Source organism: Alligator mississippiensis, chromosome 1 (genome assembly GCF_030867095.1).
Source record: "Alligator mississippiensis isolate rAllMis1 chromosome 1, rAllMis1, whole genome shotgun sequence".
Taxonomy (NCBI): domain Eukaryota; kingdom Metazoa; phylum Chordata; order Crocodylia; family Alligatoridae; genus Alligator; species Alligator mississippiensis.
In genome coordinates this window covers 47,593,540-47,617,303 of record NC_081824.1, presented here as the reverse complement: position 1 = coordinate 47,617,303, position 23,764 = coordinate 47,593,540, and the positions used below count along the sequence as shown (strand labels likewise).

General features: G+C 42.8%; 1 protein-coding gene across 5 annotated transcripts in view; it reads right to left on the bottom strand.

Annotated features, from left to right (window-relative positions):
* The window catches only part of MCPH1 (microcephalin 1), a 228,582-nt gene that overhangs the window by 6,192 nt on the left and 198,626 nt on the right, over nt 1-23,764 (bottom strand). For 4 of the 5 annotated variants that reach the window (XM_019488425.2, XM_019488427.2, XM_014604168.3 and 1 more), the window contains 2 exons: nt 22,152-22,389; nt 17,433-17,704 (listed from right to left, as the gene is read on the bottom strand). In XM_019488425.2, the coding sequence (XP_019343970.2) occupies nt 17,652-17,704; nt 22,152-22,389 (291 nt within the window). In that variant the 3' untranslated portion in view covers nt 17,433-17,651. Of the gene's footprint in view, nt 1-15,478; nt 15,599-17,432; nt 17,705-22,151; nt 22,390-23,764 lie in introns of those variants that run through there. The other variant, XR_002090579.2, reaches the window with a different exon arrangement.

Below are 23,764 nucleotides of genomic sequence, written 5' to 3'. Positions count from 1 at the left end.
TTTCTTACCACTCCAGTCAAATATAAGAAAATTGTTAAAGCACAAAGAATTTAATAAATGGTAGCTTTACTTGTTCCCCTATAAAAACGTATCCTTTTACTTCCTTTAAAGAAGTAACAAAGCACACTTTCTTAATCAATTTGAAAAGATCTCTAGTTTTCTTTTACGTGAAAGGAGTATCATGAACCAATAGGCCTATTAGGCTACATAGTTAATGACTTGCAGAAATAACCCCCCCCCCCCAATACTAACTAGTTTAATCAACAATCCCTCCCTAATAAATCCAAGCCAGTGCATACGGGATGGTTTACTTGTGCAGATATATCAAAGAAATATTTTAGATGGAATTATACTCCAGAGGCTCTTAAACTGATCAGCTGAAAGCTTATTTATCACATAGTGCTGGCTCTTCCTCACTTTAAGTTATTAAATTGCAAAAGCTAAAATTACATTAAACATTTTCCTAATGCTACTTTTTCCACATAGGCAGCTGCTGTAGTTGATACAGGGATGTTATGTGATTGTATATGGAAAAAGATATGTTATTTCTGGGAGGAGAGCTGGCCTACATACTTGCAAATGGGAGGGGATGTTTCATAAGCCAACCTCCTAATAAGTCTGAGAACCTTTCCTAATACTTCTCCAGATACTTTATTTAAAACCCTTCACATGTAAATTGAGTTGCACACTTGATCCTTGTAGCTATAGGCATCTAATAATCATCTATAGTCATCTTTATTAACTTAGTCTAATTTAAACATTGTCACTCCAGATCCCTTTATAATTGTTTGGAAGAACAACGTTCTGTCATTTCTCAAGTATGTGTCCAATACCGCTTTTTCCTTCTGAACTCTTATCTCTGTGTGTTTCCAAATGAAAAACTATTACCTGCAGCAGAAATTTTTCAAAAAAGCCTAAAGATTAGATCCAATAAAGGTCTTGGGCACCTAAAGCAGGACTGAGACCTGAGGTCAGAGCTGGCTTAGGGAAAATTGTGCCCTGGGTGAACTCGTATTTTTGCACCCCCCCCTACCCCCCGCCTTAGTCAGCAGTGCTGCTGCAGGCGGAGGCAGGTGGGCAGGGGCACAGGGAGCAGACTGGTGGGGAGTTGGAGCCACCCACACTGCCTGACCCAGCTCTTCCTGAGCAATGGCTAGGGAATGGGAGGCTGGGTGGGGGAGAGCACTGCTATGTGTGTGTGCGTGCACATGTGCATACGTGTGTGTGTGTTTGTGGTACCCCCCCCCGACCATGACACACTGGGCGATTGCCCATGTCACCCATCCCTAAGGCTGACTCTGCCTGAGGTGACCAAATCCAAAGCTGCAACCCATGGGACTCCATTCAGCTAACACCTATCTCACAAGTTCTCTTGGTGCCTACAATTCTGGTCCTAGGCATATACACTTTCCCCCCTTCTAAGCCCAGGTTCATGGAACTAGGAGTTCCTTCACCCACAAAGCTGGAGGGGCCCAATCCAGTAGGCCTACTCACAATATACCTAAGACAGGGGTTTTCAACCTTTTTAAAGGAATATACCTCTTCTGGATACACTTCTGGTAGAGCGGGGGGGGATCGGGGGGGGTGGCCAGATGCAGACCTGGAGGTGGGGCTTGCACTCATAAGTGGCATGGGGTGGCAGATGGCAGCAGCTGTGTGTGAGCTCCCCCACCTCCCCCGTGTCCAGCCAGCCAGGCGGCACCTGTGCAGCCCACAGAGTGGAGCTGCTGCCCTCGCCTCCCCCTCAAACCCTGCTCCTGGGAGGCAGTGTGAGGTCATGGGTGGTGTTGCTCCATCCCCGTCTGCCTGCATGCACCACCTAGCCCCTTTCCAAGACAACCCCTGACTTAAGACATAGTGAAATACAGTTGTAGCCACTTCCTTTTAAAATATGACTGACTGCTGGCCACTTTTTACATCTCATGGTTAGTGCAGTGGTTACAAGGCCCATCTAGGAAGCAAGAAACTGGGTTTAATTTACTCCTCAGATGGAGGGGTTTAAACAAGGAGAGTGTCTTTTTAACCACTAATACATAGGATAGTTAGAGTAGGGGCACCTTCAGCCCTTCCTGTTAAACCTGTGCAATGTGCACAAAAGAATTCAAGATTTATGGGGCCAGGCACACAGCAAAAGCAGAAGCCTGATTCTACAGCCTAGTGGTTAAAGTACTCAGCTAGGAAGAAAAAGACATGAGCTTTAGGCCTTGCTGACCCCTAGTTATATCCAAAGGCTGTTGAATATAAAAATACAGATACAGTCCCTGGAGCAGGGAACAGGGATCCCAGTGCCTGACCCCAGGCCTCATAGGAAGAGAGTATGTAAAGTGACAAGGTAGCATAACTGAATGGTGATGTCTAGGATGTAACATTTATCAATATGAGATACAAGATCTGGGAATAGCATGGAAAACAGAAACTCAAAAAATAACTGCACAGAATATTAAAATGCAGACAAAGCATTTTTACAGTGCATTGCATGTCCTAGTTGGCAATATAAAAGAAATGAAAATTACATCTGAAGAATTCAAACCCCAAAGTTAAATAATATTTAAACCAAAAGAGTCTCAAAAATAGCAAAAATATGCAGAGGAGAAAGTTGGATTTAATTAGGGATGGGCGAATCCCAAATTATGTTTTTCTAAAAGTGTAGGCTCCTTTATATACATCCTCCCACCCTTAATATCTTCTATATAGGCATCAAAATATGTTCTGCATCATTAGAATCATAAGAATCATTCCTCTGTTCATTAAGCAAGATATGGAATTTAGCTGGGAATAAAACAACAGCAATAATTCCCAGACTAGAAAACACTGCTTTTAGGGACAATTTTTAATTCAAGCCTATGTTGTCTGGGTAATGTCAGGGAAAATATAAATTCTCCTCTGTAAAGAGGAAGTGCTCTGACTTCAGAGTTCTGCAATGATAGTTTTTGTGTATAACTAAATATAAATGTAGAAAGTGCCCCAAAACTTGCATTTCTAAGTTAGGAGAATTTTAAGTGGCTATCCACTGCTTAACTATTTAAAAGTTATTCAGGAAGATTCAATGATCAAAGAAATCTGGTACATCCTTAGTTTGTGTCCCTCTGCCTTTTTTAATTGGACATTTCAGGAAAGCCCTTTATCTTCTTCACAGAGGTCAGGTCCATGTGAGTTATTTTATCATAATGTTTCCAAGAATCTTGGTTTTCTTATGCAGTGACACATTACATTAAATTCAGAGCAGATCCGATTTTAGCCCAGTCTTTTACAAAATCCCTACCTAGTTTTAAGAATTGATACCCCACATTTTTCCCAACTGAAACTTTAAGATGCAGAATTTCAGGATTTGATTCAATTATGCAAGTGTAAAGACAGCAAGATATTAGCTACATTTAGTGCTAAAGGCATGGCACATTGGATTCCCTCAGGCGCATCAGTCCTCTTAACTCTGTGTTTATTTTTGTACCCTAGTAATCACAATGCGTAATTCCATACTTCTTCAGGTTGAACTTCCTGTGTGAATGAGTAGCCAGCAAGATTTTCTACAACCATCAAAATATGACTTGTCTTTTTTCCCTGAAAAGGTTTTTACTTACTCCTAATAGTTAATTAAAAAAATGTTTGTAAAAATATGCTTATTAGAGATTACAAAAATAGGAAGTAAATAGTATAAAGGTTAAGAACTGAGCACACAGATTCTGAGACTACAGTTTTACAACAGTATTTATTAGGTGTTAAAATAAAGGCATAGCATTATACATTGTGCAGAACTAAAGAGCCATACACCAATAAAGACAATCTCTTCCTCTTCTTCTTCTTCTGTTTCCTCTTCAATATTTATAATATAGAAGGCTACACAATGTTGCATCACAATGTGGAAGATATTGCTTCATGGCATGTAATCTTTAAAAACAAGGCTTAGCAGGTAAAAGAGCCAGACAACTCAGAGTAGGGGAATGAGGTAACATGCTTCTAAAAATAATTTGTTTCCAATTTTCAGTCTGGTAGTGGCACTGATGGCAGATCTTTACCGGCCTAGCCATCATCAGATCCTAGTTTACTATATGTGGTAAGGAATAAGAGACTTTTGAGGATGCTTAAAAGAGGACAAAGGGTGACTTTATGGATTTTACAGTAAGCTGTGTCCATGCATAATAGGTGGCACAGGAGAAGATATCAAAGTGCTTGTCAGAGAGAGACAGAGCATTAGGCAATTGAAACTGGTATCCTTGTGTGGTTCAGGGAAGAGGTCCTTTGGCAAAGGTTGGAGTCAGGATTATGGCCACAACTGACAAAGCCTCCTGGAATTTTGGTATAGAAGAAATGTGGTGGGTTACTTTATCTTTCATGAATTGGAACAAGAAGAATTTCTTTAGACTCATGCAAACAAGTTTGTGTTTGTGCGTGCATAGACCTGGCCTTTTGCAGTCAGCTCTTTATTCCGTAGTAACAAGGTCTGTGTGACATCCTTATGTCAAGGAAATTCTCCCACCTTATTTACACTTTGTTTCTGTCCATGTTCTTTTGATATTTAGGTGTAAACATCCTGCATTATAATGTAGACATGATGTCATCTTTCAAATCAATAGGAAAATCCTCAATGTGCAGTATCATGGAGTGTTTATTACTGTTTCATTTTCTACACGATCTGCTGTTGCAGATAATATTATTAAATGTTGCAGACAATGTTATAAAAATTCACCATTTTGGATCAAAAACTTATTTCCTTTCAAATTTACCTATAAAATGGGATTTAATCTCCTCTAGTCACAATTTGATCATAACTATATTGGGTTGATATCAGGTGACTGAATTTTGAGAATAAGTACTTGAAAAGTAGTGTCTAAAAAGTCTCACTTGCCCCAAAAGGTGTCCCAGAAAATTTGAAGTTCTAAGAAATTTGACTGCTATAGTGGGGTATGTCACAATGGGATCTCAGGCTCATGTGAGTCATATTCCCTTCACAATCCATTTTCTGTGCGTCTTTACACCTTAACATAAGTAGTTGCATAAAGATGTCAGGAGAAGAAAAAAAAGGAAAAAAAACCCCAAACCCCAAATACCTTTTCAGCTGGCAACACTGACTGAATCTACAGTGTATACAACAATAGCATTATTTTTTAATCAAGGACAAAAGAAAAAGACAGCAAACCTTTTGTCTTGACATTGTCCATTTTGGACAAGGGCACATCTTTATCAAATAGAGCTCTCCAAAGGCACCCTATGATAGTTTAAGTGGTATCAAAGCAGTAGAAGGGGTGTTGGTTATAGCCATGTCGGTCTAAGGACACAGGCAGACAAGGTTCTTTGGGTAACTTTGATCTTTTTTATTAGACCAACTAAATAGTTAGAAAAATTGTTCTTTGCAAGCTTCTGGGCTCAAAAAACAAACATGAAAGCAGAACACATTCTCAGGCAAGCATTCATGTTGTGCCATGTATTAAGCATACAGTGACTCAGTTGCTATAAACCCCAGATTTTGAAAGACTGTAAACAAAATATCAGGTTATGCTTGGGGATGGGGTGGGGAGGGGAGGGGAGGGGCATTATAGCATGTCAAACTATCAGACATTGCTGTGTAGGCAGTTTCAAAGGAACATTCTGTCCAAGCTCGTTCATGACATCTTCTGTTCCAGCTCAACCCTGATCAAGTGGCTGCCTGTTAGTGGCCAGGGGGTTGTTTCACATCCAGATCAACAACAGAACAGCTTTGCAAAAGCTCCATGCAAACAGGAAAGCTGATGACCTTGAAACGCCACCTGTTACTTGCTATCTGATGTTTTAAATGTTGTTGAGCCTCTGCACTATATTGCAACCAAGATGATACTCCCTGGGCGTGTTTACACACGCGCTTTATTGCGCATTAAACTAATGTAATGTACAGTAAAGCATCACTATCTACATGTACACAGCAATTACTGTGAAGTAGATTAACTTAAAACGCTGTTTGCTAGTACCGACAGATATAGGTACTAGAAAACGGAGATTTAAACTAATGCACCACAGCACACATATAGATGCTGACTAGGAGCAAACTGCAAGAGAGCGAAGCGAGCCCTTGTTGGCAGAGTCTGGGAGCCCATGGAGATGCACCCACCCTGTGATGCAGCAAGCCAGGAGGATTTTCGGATGAGTGGTGCCAACAAGGGTTCACTTCACACTCACTCTCTCACACAGGCAGAAAAGGGAGTACTTGATGTCAAGTGGAGCTTTCAGCCAAGATCTGGTGAGCTCCTCAGCAAAAGTCACTCCTTTACCTACTCACAAGGCAGACTTCCTTTCATGGCAGCAATTGCCAGGTAGAAGGAAGCTGTCAGTGTTCTCTAGTAGCAGAAGTAGTACAAGACCACATGTGGGGAGATCAGATAGAGGTGTGTGAATCTAGTTCCTCACAGCTGGGAGCTGCCTCTGGTGTTGGGGACAACTCCCCTCACTGGAGCCCACACCTGACCCCCCTGTGTCCCCTGCCAGCCCAGGGTCCCTTGCCAGCCTGGGGCTGGCACCCAGAGGAGCTCACTCTGGCTGCTGAAGGGGGGCAGAGCAGGGCAGGAGTAGTCCTGGACTACACTGCTCCTGTCTAGCTCAATTTACTCCTGACCCAGGTGCATGCATCAACATGAGCCCGGGAGCAGTTTAATATGCCTGAATTTACTACACAGTAAGTTCAGGCACATTAATTGCACGTGTAGACATGCCATCTGAGAACCAACCAGTCAAACACTATGGAAAAAGCTACAGACAGAGGTCAACACTGGGAGAGAGAAGAACTTCACTGTTGAATTCAGGGGGTAAAACAACAATTCATTAGTTCATTATTAGTTCTTTAATAAGCCAGACTCCTGTTATTTCAGATTCTGACATTTCCCTTCTCTCCATGTCTGACTAAGACATTTTTTCAGAAACTGGTTCACAGTCCGGGAGCAAAACATTCTTGACCAAAGGTGTACAGCTTATTCACCTACTTAGTCCCTATCTGGAAGTACAAGCTTTGGAAATAACAAAACTACACTGATAATCACACTTCTTGCTCAGAAATATTAATTAAGAAAACAACCCCATCCTCCTGTTAATCCCACTTCTTCAAAAATCTTCAATTCTTTACGCCTCCATGGAGGGAAAAACCTAGCAGCCGTCTGGTTTAAATTCTGTTGGCAGCACCTTACCATATACCTAAGCCATCCCACATGTAGATTCATTAAGACAGCAGTTCTCAAATCTTTTTTTGTACCAGGACCCATTTGTAAACATCAATGGCCAGTCCCAACCCAGTGCCCCTTGCTCCCGATCTGCTGTCCCCTACCCCCAGCCCCCAGTGTGTGGGGTAGGGGGTGTGTGTGGGGGGCATGGGGGGCCCCCAAGCAGTCTCTTGCAGGCTGGAACTCTGCCAGTTTGCAGGGGAAAAGCCACAGTTTCCCACGTTTTTCTTCTTTAAAGGAGAATCTGTGTTTTAAGTTTGTTGATCCATTTTTTAAGTTTGTCCGTGACCCTTTCATATATTCTTGCAACCCACTTTTGGGTCATGACCCATAGGCTGAGAAATGCTGCATTAAGACACAAGAGTTTCTTATAATGGAACCATAAATAGAGATTCAGGCTGAGCAATGTCTTTAACTAGTATTTCTTTATTTAAAAAATAACAACCTCCAAAATGTTGCCTATAGATGAGTCAGGAAAATAAAAAATATAAAAGTAGCTAAGCAAATCAGTGCTTTAATAAATCGACAACAGATGGCCCTTATATTAGCACCAGTATAGCCATTTAGAAGCTTGTTATCCACTATATATACAGCCCACAGGCATTTCTAATCTAAAACTGCTTACAAAGAAAGAGATGCCTTAGTCCACCCACCTACCATTAGTTTCCATAAGTCTTGCCATCAAATGCTTCTCAGTCAATCCTGTATTATTAGCCGCTTTAGCTATAAAAGGGATAGTTGAGGCCCTATTTTATTTTGAAAGGAACCTTTTTTGAACAATGTAAGCCACCATTCACTATTTTGGCTCTACTTAATCAGTTTGGGCCCAATTTGGGAAGGTACATAAGAGTAAGCTTATGATCCACTGACCTCAGCTTCTGTGAACAAGCATAGAGAGCAGTTACTGAAATCACAGGAGTCAAATTTAAATTAAAACTTTCTTGACTTGCTGGGGTAGAGTGGCAAATGCTCTTTACTTTTCTCTCTTTGGGTTTGAAGTGAGTCCTACTATGCAATTTGTTACAGAAAACAAGTTTACCCTATATCCCCTGTAGTAATGGAAACTTTCAGGGCTCGTGTAGACATAAAACAAAACTGATTTGTAAAGATTTCTTGTTAAAGTGTCGCTTGCACTTTCTGGGGATCTCAATCTCTTCTCACAATGCAGCCTTATATCTGCTTTATTCACTGTTCAGTGTAAGAAGTCTACAACATTATGTTTCTCAGTGTTATTCCACCATAAAAGATGTGTACTTAAACATTAAAGGAGACTGTTTCAGCTGATTTGCTCTCATCCAATATCGCTGTTGCCAAGTAGTTAAGTAATGTGTTCATAGAGCTGAGGACATTCCAGCTGACACCACTAACACCTTTCCAACAGAGCAGTGAGGGAGAGCAAACCGCGTTGGTCTGTGCTCCATTAGAAACATAGAATGTAGAATAAAATGAGAAGCATAATATGTACTACAGGAGTCTTCCATTTTATTGTGGAATAGACCACATTTTAGACTGTTTCAAGGACCATCACTCTAACTCTGACAATAATAGCAGCTGCTTATCTGGATAAATAATATTAAGAATAGCAGGTAAAATATATTAAACACTTTAATGGGATCTAGCAGCAGTAGTGTAGCTAAGGGAGGGTGACCTGGGTAGCAGCCCCAGGCACTGCTTTTGTTGGGGTGCAAGGAGGGGGTGCAAAAATACTTGCTGCTACAGCTGGTGGCTGGCTGTACTGCTGTTGTCACCAGCCCTACAACTGATGCTGGCCCATGCACTGCCACTGCTCAGAGGTGCAGAGCTGCCTCTGTCTTGCTGCTTTAGTAAAGGGAGGGAAGCGGGTGCCATGAGACTTGCCAGCTCTTTTCAGGCCCTCAGTAAATACCCCACAAATACCAGTTCAAGAACCTTTGGTCCACTGGATACTTCAGTGACTGAAAACAGGGAGAAAATTTAGGTTGAGACCTTTTGTAACTTTAGTTTACACTTAATTTTTCTGTACTTCCACATGCATTCAGCATTACTGAGTTCCTGAATTAAATGATGATGTAGGATGACATATTCAAATTTGTCCAAGCCATAGAGAAGCGCAAGAGATATTTTCATACATCAGCAGCTTACGTTCAAGTGAGTTTCATGAGACTTTGATTTCTGTGTCACTTTTGAAAACTGTACTTAGGCTCCAAAGTTCTGTACGGCAAGACCCAGATCAGTAAACCAGGCACCTAAATGGGACTTGCACAGAATTAAGGCACCTCAGATCCAAAAAGTGATTCAGAATACCGCTGATCCAGCGATGACAGCACTCCCTTCCATTGGGTGCCTAAATTTTAGATTATAAAGTTCCTGAGGGGCCTAAACTTAGGTTTCTACATGTGCACACAAGTGCCCTATCTAAAAATTTAAGGCATTTTTCCCCTATTTATGCACCACTGCAGTACAGAATTGAGGTGGATAGTGCATAAACTCTGCCTTATTTTTCCAGAGGTGCCTGAGCACACCTAACACACATTGACAGTATTGTGGTCAGTACAAAGCACAGCATAAAATGTTAAACCAGGTTACTTTAAACTGGATTGTAAACCGATGTAGTTAAACTAGTACAAAACACTATACAGATATGCATTTTGGTTTGCGAACAGCTTGTTTTGGTTTAACATAAACAAATTCCCAGTGGAATTTGTCAGAGCTGATTTGGATCAGTGCCTCGACACAGTGGAACTTTCCAGCACAAGGCATGGTAAGGCAGGGGAAGTCTCGGCATGGTGAAGAGTTCCAGCGTGGATAGAGTTCCCGCCGAGGAAATGCAGATTTGCATAATACGATTGGCCGATGTTAAATTATTCCCACGAGGCGGCTGGCAATTGGCTCGCTAGCCGTATAAAGGGTTAGGGGCGTTTCCACCCTAGTTGGAGAACTCCACAATTCCCCCTGGAGTGGAACTCCGGCAGCTTGATCACCTGCCAACGACTCCCCGTCGGCGAAGCCTTGCGACGTATCCTCTGTGTTGCATGCCCGAGTTAGACCCGAGCTACCCGGTCTACAAGAGCTCCTCGATTAGCGACTAGAGATTAGAATTGTTGCAACTACGATTGCCTGCGCTGTATACGACTCTACAGTGTAAGTAAAGCCATCTCTGTTTTTTCCAATTGATACGTGTCTCGTCTGTGCCTAATTCCGCTCCGTTGATAGAGAGTACCCATCTGCCCATCACGGGATCGCAGCCGCAACCCCAGCTAGTGTTCCCGAGGATTCCCAGTCCCCGATCCCCCCTCGGCCCCCACATGGAGTCACGAACAGGATCAGCGGGATCGGGATTAGGATCGACAGGATCGGAGTCAAGATTTGGGGAAGATCTAATGGAGCAGGAGCTAGTGAGAGGTTGCCCCTGGCGTAGCGCGAGACGCCATGTGGCCAGCTCCAAGGAACTAGGCGCCCACATTGCGTATCACCAGGCGGGCGGAGTGGGTGAAAGGTTTATCGATGGCTACCTTTCACTGAAGGAAAAAGGAGAAGAGGTATCGGAAGTATGGGAGGCACATCTGCACCCCGAGGCGTTCGGGTGTGTGATGGGCAGAGAGAGAGTCCAGTTCAGGCCCCGGGAGAGAGGGAACACCGCACCCCTCGCCAGATGGGAATCGGGCGATGTGAACCCGGCTCTCAGCCAAGAGTTCGCTCGCTGTGTGCAGCTCGCACGGGAGGGTGAAGAGCTGACGACGGCTGATCGGTTTAGCCCCCCGCTGGCGCTCAGGTTGAGAGGCCATACGAGTGTAGCCCCGAGGGATAAAAGAGAGAGAGTGTTGGATGTGTTGCTCCACACTGTGACACCTTTGCTGCGGAAGAATGCAGACCTAGAAGCCCGACTGCTCGCGGCCGTTCTGGCGGTACGAGAAGCGGCAGAGGAGAGAAGCCCCGAGTCGACGCCACTCCAAGATGGCGCTGAGGAAGGAGCGAGCTGCCTGAGACCAGAAGAGAAGGGAGGAGCTTCGGGAGAATCGGCGGGAACCCAGCCGGCAACCCCGCTCACCGACGCGACGTCGCTTCCGGCAGCCCCGCCTCCTTTCCATGGGGAGGGGGCAGTGAGCGGAGGACATCCGCCCCTCTCCACGGATGCAGCGGCAGCCTCGACTGCGGCTATTTGTTCTGCAGCAACAGGCAGCCGAGTGAGGGAGACAATCCACGCTACACATCACACTAGAACCTGGACTGAGCTACAGGAACTGTGTAAAGAGTCGAGGATCAAGCCCGATGAGACCTTGGCTGTATGGTTAGGACGTCTGTCGTGGAGTTTGGATCCGACCTGCTTGATCTAGAAGAGGCTAGTTTCTTCATTTGACAAGCCTCGTGGAGTGGAGGACACGCCACCGATACAGAGTGGCTAACGTATAACACTCACTGGCCTGTTCCGCTCCCAGCACTCGTCGCGGGTCAAGTGGATCACAAGCCCCACGTCTGGCACGAGAGTCGTCCAGCGAGGATCAGTGCAGAGCAGATCCTACTGGCGGTGATAGGAAGCTCGTACGGTTCCTGGAACCCCAGGAAGCATGCGCTAGGACTGACACCGACCCAGCAGCAGAGACCGTGGCCGCATCGCCACCTACGAAACCCTGGAACTGTTCTAGTGACTTTTGACAGCATAGAGGCTTGTGTTGAGGTGTATGGAGGGAGGAACGATGTGTGTTGGTCCACCATCCTTCGAGCCCTCCTCAATCCATTAGCCAGCCAACCGGCCTGCAGCCTTCTGTGACAGCTTCCGCGAGTCCAAGCGCTCATGAAGTCAAACACAGGGACTTCGAATGACCCAGAGCGAGTGTGGCAACCACCGCAGAGGACGAAAGAGGAGAGGATTATGTTTGGTTTCCTGTTGCACCACTCCAGACTCACGAAGCGACAGCTGCGGATCCTGGGAGACGAGGGTCAATGGCAGTTGGCCCATGAGTTGGGTTTTCAGTGTCCGAAGGATCCAAATGGCGACTCCGGAACGTCCTCATCATGTTAGGACATGACAACGCAGCGTCCATGTGTGGATCGTCATTCGTGACGGTGCAGCTGGGGGCGTGCAAGAGCCATCCGGAGCCGAGTTGAGTTCAAGCACCTGTGTCACGTGCTTGAAGGAGAGTGGGGAACCAAGAGAAGAGATCTGATTACCTCTCCAAATGGATAGTGTTATATAAGTTGATTAACAGTGTCTAAGAATTCTTTTTTCTACAGGTTTACCCGAGGTTCGAAATACGTGTCAGAAGCGGATCCAGAGAAAGTAAGAGAGACGCAGAGGTCGTCTGACGTGTGACTCCGCCATGACACCTATTGAACTCTTCGTGATTGAACTTTTTGTGACCAATATATTGATGTGTATGTGTGTTGGTTACTATTTGGTTTGATCCGTAGAGGACGAACTACTGTCGTTGTATACTTTTGTACATAGTCAGTTATCTTTAAAAAGGAGCGATAACATGAATGGCGTGCATGTGCTTCAAGTCCCAGCTGTGTCTTCGGCAAGGGGGCATGTCAGAGCTGATTTGTATCAGTGCCTTGACACAGTGGAACTTTCCAGCACAAGGCACGGTAAGGCAGGGGAAGTCTCGGCATGGTGAAGAGTTCCGGCATGGATAGAGTTCCCGCCGAGGAAATGCAGATTTGCATAATACGATTAGCCGATGTTAAATTATTCCCACATGGCGGCTGGCAATTGGCTCGCTAGCCGTATAAAAGGTTAGGGGCGTTTCCGCCCTAGTTGGAGAACTCCGCAATTCCCCCTGGAGTGGAACTCCGGCAGCTTGATCACCTGCCAACGACTCCTCGTCGGCGAAGCCTTGCGATGTATCCTCCGTGTTGCATGCCCAAGTTAGACCCGAGCTACCCGGTCTACAAGAGCTCCTCGATTAGTGACTAGAGATTAGAATTGTTGCAACTACGATTGCCTGCGCTGTATACGACTCTACAGTGTAAGTAAAGCCATCTCTGATTTTTCCAATTGATACTTGTCTCATCTGTGCCTAATTCCGCTCTGGTGATAGAGAGTACCCATCTGCCCGTCATGGGATTGCAGCCGCAACCCCAGCTAGCGTTCCTGAGGATTCCCGGTCCTCAATCCCCCCTCGGCCTCCACAGAATTAAACCAAATTAACTCTAATTTACACTGAAGTACGTGTTGAGAGATCTACACAGACTCAGCTAAATGAATTTAAAATAACACTTTCACTTAAAGTACAACTTCTTATATACAAGTCCTGGACCTAGTAAGAATGCAGGAACTTGCTAGAGATCAGATGCAATAGCTAGGTTGAGCCATTCTTAGTATATGAATTGCTTTAAAAAAGAAAAAAATTGGAAAGCACTACTAAAAAACAAAACAAACAATACAGTATTTAGATGCAACAGATGTACTATATTACATCAGAATGTGAAGTGTCAATTGCAGATTTGAAAGATATGACTTACCAATACATGGATGATTTTTTTATTTACCATTAGCCTCATGACTCCCGTAAAAACAAGTGCTTGCCCTTGCTTCTTCAGTAACATTTTGGAAACAGTCTAGTAATAAGTGAAATACAACAGGACGTGCAATATTTTTGGACTTGAACGTGTGCCCTGAAGGTAGGATTTTCTGAGTTAAACTTCTACTGACTTCCTTGGAAGCAGAGCTAAGCCAGTGCTGAGCCCTTCTGAAAATGCCACTCTGCATATTAAGATTAAAAGATATTTGTGGCAGGAACCTAAACTGAACTGTTGAAATGCTCTCTCTTTCTTATTTACTCAGATAACATGGGAATCTTTGGGCCTTTGATTACAAGTGAATCAGTTTCATAACAACATGAATTAATTGGTAGGGACCTACTTAATTCGCGATTTCATGAAAACTGTGAAATATGAGGTTGTCTACAAAATTAACAACAACAAAATTAATAAAAATAAAATGCTGGCTCCCTACTGGCCCCCTCAGCCCTCTTCCCCCTCCCAGGGCCTCTCCACCAATCAGCACTGAAGGGCAGGGTGGCACGAAAAGGGCCAGCAATCAAGATGGCATCTTCACTCTTGTACCTCCTCCCTCCTGGGCCTCTCTTCCAACCAGTGCTGAGGGGCAAGGCTGCTGCAAAATGCCTACGAAATAGGGTCTGCATGTCGCAAGAGGACCATAAAAAATGCTTTGTCTTATCAGGACTTAGGCAGGTCCCTATCCATTGCTAACACAGTTATAGCACTCTTAACATTATCAATGTGAGATCAGAATCAGGCTCCTTTGCTTCTTATCAACCAGATATATATTTGTGCATTATAAACTCTTCCGGGCTGCAATACTTTATTGAATAAGGCCCTCTCTATACATTACATGTATTATGCAATTAACTGGTTAACTGTGCACTTAATTTAGACCAACTACATGTGCAAAGTAACTATCATACCACGAAAAGATCCAACCAGCTATAAAGTTAGGGCTAAAAAATATGTAATAACTTTATAAATGGTTGCTATATAGCTTTAATGTGCATGTGTAAGGCCACCTTTACATGTGAAGCTAAAGGCACGATGGGATCATCCCTGGGCCTGGAGGATCACCATGATCTTCTGTCCCTGGGGGTTTCCCGCACCCCCGAGCCCTAGCATGGCAGCCAAGAGTTTCTGCCTCCTGAGCCCTAGGGATTGTGGGAGCTGCAATCCCCAGAGTCTGGGGGTTTCAGTTGATAGGGCTTCCAGCCACAGGGTAGACCCTGGTACATGTATAAATAAAAGCTTGATAGCAACCAGCTATAAAGTTAGTACACATTTTGGAGGTCTAATTTTATTGCTAATTGGAGCTTTTTTATTGTGTGATAGTTTTGCACAGGTTGCTGGACTCCAAATAACTGCACAATTAACCAGTTAATTATACAATACCTGTAACGTGCAGTGAGGCCCTAAGAGTAACTAGAAAGAGACAGGGATTTGTACCCAACCACTGAAAATAAGGCAAAAATTCTCTAAATTAACAAGTTATTTTATCTGAATCAGTTCAATAAAAAAAATCTTATCAGTCTTTCACCATAACATTTTTACACATGCAACTAATAAAGACAAACAAGTTAGTTAGACTGAATTTTAAATAGCTGAAATTCATCTTAAGGAGGTTTCTGAGAATCCTGATGTGGAATGCTACATTACATAAATTAGTCCTGACAGATTTCTGTGTGTAGTACACTTAAATAACTAAAAAACAAAACAAAACCTAGAAGGTCATTATATTCAAAGCTAAACAATGTAATTCAAACAAAATTATTCTGTTATTTACTGGGAACATATGATCAAATGTTGCAACTTACATATTAAAGTGTTTGTTTCCTTCCATAATGCTTTTCACAGTTTCATTTTAAAATAAATGGATATGTATAGCCAGCTGTGAAGAGAAACACCATCTTGTATTCTGTTTAGCATTGTTGTAGCTGGTAAATAGTGAAGATAATGAATAGTTTCAGTTTATAAAAGTTAAATATGTGGGCAGACCTGATCACCAAGCACAGGACTTTTGTACAGGTTAAATACTACTAAGCACTTCACATTTTAAAAAGTCAAGGAACAGTCATTACAGATAGATGTTGGGCCTAATACTCAGAGGAGCCGGTACCTTTGAAGTAGGGCTGTGTGAAGCTTCGGTCCCTGATTCAATTTGGCAGAGATTCGGGCCTATTTGGTGGACGAATCTCTGAAACCAAATCGAATAAGAGGACCCTTTAATGTCTCCAAATTGAATCGGAACCCTCTGAATCAATTTGGAAAGATTCGGTGATTTGGATATAGACACGGCTTTAAATGTTTTTTCTACATACCTCTAGGTAGCAGGCGGCTTCTGAACACTGTGATGCTGGGGCACATGGAGTATTCCACGGAAGCATGGGTGGGCTCCCCAGCACACTCGGCAACAGACCCAGAAGGGGACCAGAAGTATTTTTGGTCCCCTTCCAGGTCTGCTGGGGAGCATGCCGTGGGACCCCCCCCCCCCCGGCTCAGCGACTAGAGCCTCCTGGGTCTGGGGTGGGCACCCAGGGTCCCCCTGTGGCTGATCACCAAGCTGAGGGGGTGTGGGGGACCCCCCTGCGCACTCCCCAGTGGACCCGGAAGTGAACCAGAAATACTTCCAATCCACTTCTGGGTTTGCCACCGAGCATGTGGAGGACCACCCCCCCGCACTCCTGTGGGACGCTGCATCTGCCCAACCATTGCAGCGTTCACAAGCCGTGTTGGTACTGGAGGTATGTAGAAAATTTTTTTAATGTGTAAATTATTAATTCTATAATTTAGGATTGTGTGGTATGCTGTGCAGAACTAATTTAATAACAAAGTTCTTGCCTCAGAGGACTTACACAGTCTAATATACCTAAAGCCACATAGAGCATTTGGTTAACTATCAATCTTTGGGTATACTTCTAGATCTTGGTATTGGGGACCAATGGAGAGCTAGAGCAATGAGCAGAAAAGTGATGCTGAAAAGATATGAGCTTTGGTAGCTCCATGATTTTTCCTTGGAATATTATTTTTTATCCGTAGTACACATTTTCCATGGCCTTATTTTAACAGGTCTCTGAGGAGACAACAGGGCTTGAAAGGCATGAACAGCATAGTGAAATGAAATTACATGATTATCTATTACTTGTACTGGTACTGATGTCATCCTCAAGACATTTTGTATCTAATTGAATGAGGCTGTATACTTATATCTAAATATATACTAGATAATTTGCTTAAAAATTAGATCTAACACTGTGACTTAAAAAGCAGTCGGAAGACAATTTTTATGTTTAGAGCAATTAAGTAACTTAGTCTTAGGTCCAATTTTCAACTCATTAATGCTTTTAAGAACCAAGTCTGAACAGTGCCTATAAACCAGAGCCAGAGCCAGAATTATGCTGGAATTTAGGTACTTGCCTACTCAGTGCTTATGTGATCTGGATGCCCCACTCCCCATTGACTATCTGGGAATCTTAAGTGTCTACCCTTTTTTATGTGTGTTACTCTTCTGGGGCCAGTGAAGACACAGTAGCATCGGCTTTAGCTCAAATGGGTGTCCAGGGTCTTGGACAACCTGGTTGAGCCTATGCCACTGCATCTTTGTTACTATGGTTGCTCAGGAATAGCTAAAATAGGGGTGGCTCTGCTATGCTAATATGGGCTACAATAAGAACTCCTGATGATACTGTAGACACGTCTTCTGTCATATAGGTGATTTGAAACAGTTACGCTCTGTGTATAATGAGGTCAGAAATAAAAAACAAAAGGATATTTATTAGGCAAACACTTTATTACAAAAGGCCATTACAAAACAATCATCAGATACATACTTACATGACACTGACAAAACTTTAGAGAACATTTGGCTGCATTCACAAATCCATTACTTGCTCTTTGATAAATCTTTCATTCACTGTTCAGAATCTTATTAAAGCTAAATCCAAATGCTTAATTTCCTCAAAACCATATGGGAGCTCTTGAGTTAGCTCATTACTGAAATATGTAGTTTTCCAAAGGACATATCTTATGCTGAGTGACTGAATCTAAAAGAAATATAAAGGAAACAAATTATTTGGAATCAATACATAAAAATGGTTTCTTATAGACCCAAAGATATAAAAAATACCCAAATATGTATTTTTATAATATATGTGTTATTAATTAAACAACTCAGCACACAGAATTTTTGGTATTAACAGATTTGGAGAGCTAGATTGATGCAAGAAACAAGCAATGGTAGAATGGTATCTATTATATTATTAACATACACATTACACATAATCTGATATTATTGTCTATTTGGCTGTGAAGTAACTCGTTCAAGGTCAGCAGGCATGAATCAGGCAAAAATGCAATTGACAATGGGTGTGGAGAGTAGAGTTTCCAGAGTAAAAAAAGTGACTGTATTAGCTAGGACCATAACTACAACAGCATTATAGAAGACAAATCCCCAAATCCAAGCTGATTAATACAGGAACCTGGGAGGAGCTTGATAGATTGTTAGGGGCTGGAAGGGACTTTGCATATTATCTGGTCCAGTTTCCCCGCTCTAGGAAGGAAGACAACTGGGGTCAAGTGACCCCAGTGAGGTGACTGTCCAGTCTCATCTTGAAAACCTCCAGGGTAGGTGACTGTACCACCTCTGGAGGGCGTTTATTCCACAGTCTGGACACCCTTACTGTGAAGAAGTTTTTCCTGATATTAAGCCTGAAATGACCTTCCAGGTATTTGTATCCATTGGTCCTGGTCTTCCCCGGGGGTGCCCTAGTGAACAGTTGTTCACCGAGCTCCTGATGTACTTTTCTGATATAGCGGTAAACTGCTATGATGTCCCTTCTCAACCTTCTCTCTTTTCAGCTTGAAGAGGCCCAGGTCCCTCAGCCTTTCCTCGTATGGCTTGCCTTGCAAGTCCCTGATCATACGGGTGGCTTTTTTCTGGACCCTCTCAAGTTTTTCCACGTCCTTATTGAAGTGCGGTGCCCAGAACTGGATGCAGTACTCCAACTGTGGTCTCACCACGGCTGAGTACAGCGGGAGTATCATTTCCTTAGTTTTATATGAGATGCATTGGTTGATGCATACCAGCGTGTTGTTTGCCCTGTTGGCCACCACCTCACACTGATGGCTCATATTCACATGATGGTCAATCATTACCCCTAGGTCCCTTTTGGTGGTGGTGCAAGTCAAGCTGTCATCATTGAGCCTGTATGTATGTTGAGGGTTGTTTGCCCCTAGATGGAGCACCTTACACTTGGGAGTATTAAACTTCATCTGGTTCCAGTCTGCCCAACTCCTGAGCCTGTCCAGGTCAGCCTGTATCTGCAACCTATCTTCTGATGTGACCACATTGCCCCATAACTTGGTGTTGTCTGCAAACTTGGCCAGCAAGCTTTTCACTCTCCCATCCAAATCATTGATAAAGATGTTGAAAAGCACTGGTCCTAGCATGGACCCCTGGGGGATACCACTGGACACTTCACACCTGGACAACACAGATCCATTCATGAGAACTCTCTGTGCCCTACCCTGTAGCCAGTTTCCTGCCCACTGTACCATTGAGCAGCTGAGCCCACAATCTTCCAGTTTCCCCAGAAGGAAATAGGGATACTAGATCAAAAGCCTTTTGGAAGTCTAGGTATATAATGTCTACCATGTCTCCCGTGTCCAGGTGGCAAGAGACCTGGTCACAGAAGGAGATGAGATTGGTCAGACAAGACCTGCCCACAACAAAGAGATGTTGTACAGTGTACTGGAATACATCAGTTTTGATCAATCATAGATACGAAATGAGGTATGCAGGTTGTAGCCATATTGGTTTACAGGTAAAAGGAATCAGAACTCGTGGCAGAGGTAATATCTTTTAGTAGACCAACTAGATATTTGCAAAAAAAAAAAAAAGTATTTGTAAGCTTTCGAGCGGGCGCATACATCCTTCTTCAGGCATACGAGAATGCAAAGATTGTAAAATACTCCTATGTAGAAATGAAAATTCATATTTCACAGAAGAGCTGAAGGTGCTGTAAAATCTCCTGGTTGGAATAGTACATTTTGTGCAAATTAGGCTCAGATAAAAGTTGGAACAGTCTTTGAAGGGTGTATGCACCTGAAAGCTTGCAAATAAAGATTTTTTTTTTTTTGCAAATATTTAGTTGATCTAATAAAAGATATCACCTCTGCTATGAGTTCTAATTCAGATATGAACTGACACATTTGTAGAGGAGGGCCCAAGCTGCGGAAATACAGATCTGTACTCTTCATCTAAATCAGTCTCCCCAACTGTGAGAGCTGCGCTGACTTCACAGGCCCCTTGCTACACACGCTGTGCAAACTCCTGAGGCTCTGTGGGAAGTGCCACCCCACCCCAAGGTGCAGGGGCAGGAAGCAGAAGTTGGAGGAGGAGGGGGGAGTTTGGAGACCCCAACAGCAGCAGCAAGAATGGTGGGTGGGAACCCATAGGATGCATCATGATTGCATATGGTCTGCAGACTGCACATTTGACAGCTGGGCTCTAAAGCATTTTGTGGGTGCAGTGCCTCCCATGCTACAAATAGATGTGCTTGATTGCTGATTTTGCAGGCACAGATACGTCAATAGTAGAGTACCTCTCCTGCCTAATGATGATGTTCTAAAGCTGAGGACTCAGCTTCCCAACCTATCATGGTCCCAGTCTAGTTGGGTACCTAGTAGCTCAGTACTTATGAATGTTTTGACCTTAATACCTGTTCTGGTAGTCAGGTGCAGGAAATCTCACCTCCAGACTCCAGTGCTACATTCATACATTTTGAGGATCTTTATTCAGTGCTAATATTTCTTCTAAAATGATTTAGACAGTGAAACAAACCCCCAAACAACAACAAAAAAGACAGACATTTAAAACAAGTCAACATAAAATTAGAAGGAAATTATTATGAAGTTACAATATTTTGGCCAGACCATTCTAGAGCTATTCCATTACTTCCCATTAGAATGTAGCACACTTATACTCTCTAATACTCAAAAAGGCACTGCAGAAAAAGAAGATCCCAGGAGTGAGAGAAAAAATGAACACAGAAAAAACCAACATTAACATTACATAATTAAAGGAAGAGGTAGGCATTGAACTATGTACAATTTCAAATGGAATGGAGTGTTAATCCAAATTATTTCTGTCCAACTGTGAGTTATTTTTGCAGTACTAACATGTCTGATGTTTGGTTTAATTTAACATATCACATTTTCAAGCTTGCACTCTGACCCTGTTTCTGGTTCTCGGGAGTCCATAATATGCTTTCTCATTTAATCTTTTCTTTTTTTGGCACGTGTTCTTTAATTCTGCTATGAAACTGGTGAAAAGTAGATAGTAGCTTCCACTTTGCAGAACAATATATATTGGTTCTAAATAGAAACTCATTTCTCTTTCTACTCTATCATTCTATCTTTTCTTTTCTGAAGTATCAAATACACTTACGTTTAGACAAGCGGTTTTTCCCTTCAGTAACTCTTTCAACCTTCAGACGTTCTCAGACATGCTTCATGATAAAAACAGACTGATTTTATTAACACCTAATTAGGACTTCCTTTTTCTGTCTTCAATAATTTAGCTCTATGTACCACACTCATCACCATTGTACCCAAGTAATTATCTGCTCAAGAGCCAGAATGTGAAGCTGATTTATTGGCAAGATAACTATTTCAGAGTAACAATATCTTATTTTCTTGGAATTCATTATATAAAGACATCCTTCTTAGAAGAAGACTTGTATCTTACCTAAAGATAGACACACTCAACCTGTGGGTTCTGAAACCCAAGTTGATCACCATAACTTTTCTATGGGAAGGGGGAGTTCTACACCAACACCCAGTTTCTGGCACAAAGCTCATATTTACAATTAATTCCTATGGTGTCTAACAAGCACATGTACAAGCACATGAACAAAAAGCCCTACCCTTCATCCCAGAACCATTAAATCCTAGGAACTTAGTACCCAGGGATTTTAGAAAGAAAACCTTCTGCCACAATAGCAATGGTTACAGCTAATAACCTTCAGGTATGTACGTACTATATATAGTTTATGTCAGTATCTATGAGTTATGATGAGCTATGACTCAATTTTCATCAGCTGAGAATCTTGCTCTTTTTTATAATCTTGCAAAAGATTCGTTTATTTTTTGCCTGGGGACACTGTCCTTGGATGTTTTTCCATACCTTAGTTTAGTTAAATATGAATGACATGTAAATGAAACAATGCACAGTAAAGGTACATGGTACATTATGAAGTGCTTTGCATGGCATGGTGCTTGGTCAAATTCACAATGGTGAGTCCTAATATCAATGCAGCCCCACTTTTACAAGAAAGTCTCTACAGCTTGGAAATAGGTTCTCCTAAAAATGAAGAGGAGCTGTGCCATTCTCCTCTTTCCACAAACTCTGGTGACCTTCTGACTGCCTGTATTTAGTGTTTGAATGCACATTTCATAATATTTTATTTGGATTAAAATAACATAACTTACCTAATATCCATTTTTCTGATAAATATTTTATTTCAGGTTGCTGCTTTCCCAAATATTCTCCTATGCAGATTTTTGCCTGACGCAGGGTTTTACAAACTTTTCCTCCACATAATCGTACAAGTTCACTTAGCTTGTCACAGGGCGGTTGGCTGGTAAGAGATATAAACATTACAGGCTGATTTTTAAAAAGATCCTGTTGGTATTTTTCTGTTGATAGGTGGCGTTGAAGTCTGCAGATCTGTTTGGAAAGAAACAAGGAAATTAATAATGAACATGTATTACTTCTGTTTTTAGCCGGTAAGTAAAATTAGACTTTGCCTTCAGAAACAGAATTACTGTATATTAGTGCAAATTTTATATAGAGAGTTGAAAAAATTGATTGACAGGAAAACTATATCTAGATTTGTCTTTTGCTAAAATGCTAAAACAATTCTTTTTAATAATGTCTTCTCATTAGTATTCATAATAAAGTACCTCAGAATACTTTAGACTAGTGCCACTAAACCTTTTGATGCAGTGGGCCAGACGAAGGGCATGGGGGCCAGTCTGTGGGCTAGAGTAGACCCTGTGTGCCAGGATAGGGCTTTGGGGCCCCATGCTGCCGTCACCTGGTCCTGTGCGCAGGGTTTGGGCTCTGGGGGTCCTGTGCTGCCTCTGCCCTGTCCTACATGCTGGGATCAGGCTCCAGGGGCACTTCCCACACCTACATATTGGGATTAAGTCCTGTACCATCCTGCATGCCCAACCTAGCACACAGGACCACAGCCCACAGGACTCCCCAGAGGTGAGATCACACCAGAGGTGAGATCTGGTCTGGAGGCCAGGGATTGAACACTCGTGCTTTAGACAAGTATAGCCTGTGGCCACAAAGACAAAAATATTACGTAGATAAAGGTTGAACAGACATTCCAGGTACTTTTTTTACAGTGCTCACCCAAAATGCTTACAAATATATAAAGCCAGAAGGTAGTTGAAACAGAAGCTCTATTTGGTTCTCCATTCTCCCCTGAATTCTCTCTCTTCTTGCAGTGGAGGTAGAAGGATTAAACTTTCCTTCACATATTTATGCTATTTTTTTTTACTAAAAGTTGATGTTAATTAAAGTGGCTTTATGATTCTCTTTGGCAAGTGAGCATGGTGGATATTTTTAGGTCTTGTAGCTAGTAGTTCCAATAATGTGGGCAAGATGCTGAAAAGCTCCATCTTATAGAATCATAGAAAATTAGGGTTGGAAGGGGCCTCAGGAGGTCCTCTAGTTCAATCCCCTGCTCAAAGCAGGACCATCTCCAACTAGATTATCCCAGCCAAAGCTTTGTGCAGCTGAGCCTTAAAAACCTCCAACGTTGGAGCTTCCACCACCTCTCTGGGCAACCTGTTCCAGTGTTTTAATACCCTCCTCGTAAGAAAATTCTTCCTAATATTTAACCTAAACTTGCCTTGCAGCAACTTGAGACAGTTGCTCTTTGTTCTATCATCTGCCACAACTGAGAACAGTCTAGCTCCATCCTCTTTTGAACCCCACTTCAGGTAGTTGAAGCCTGCTATTAAATCCCCTCTTGGCCTTCTTTTCTCTGAACTAAATAAGCCCAGTTCCCTCAGTCTGTCCTCAGAAA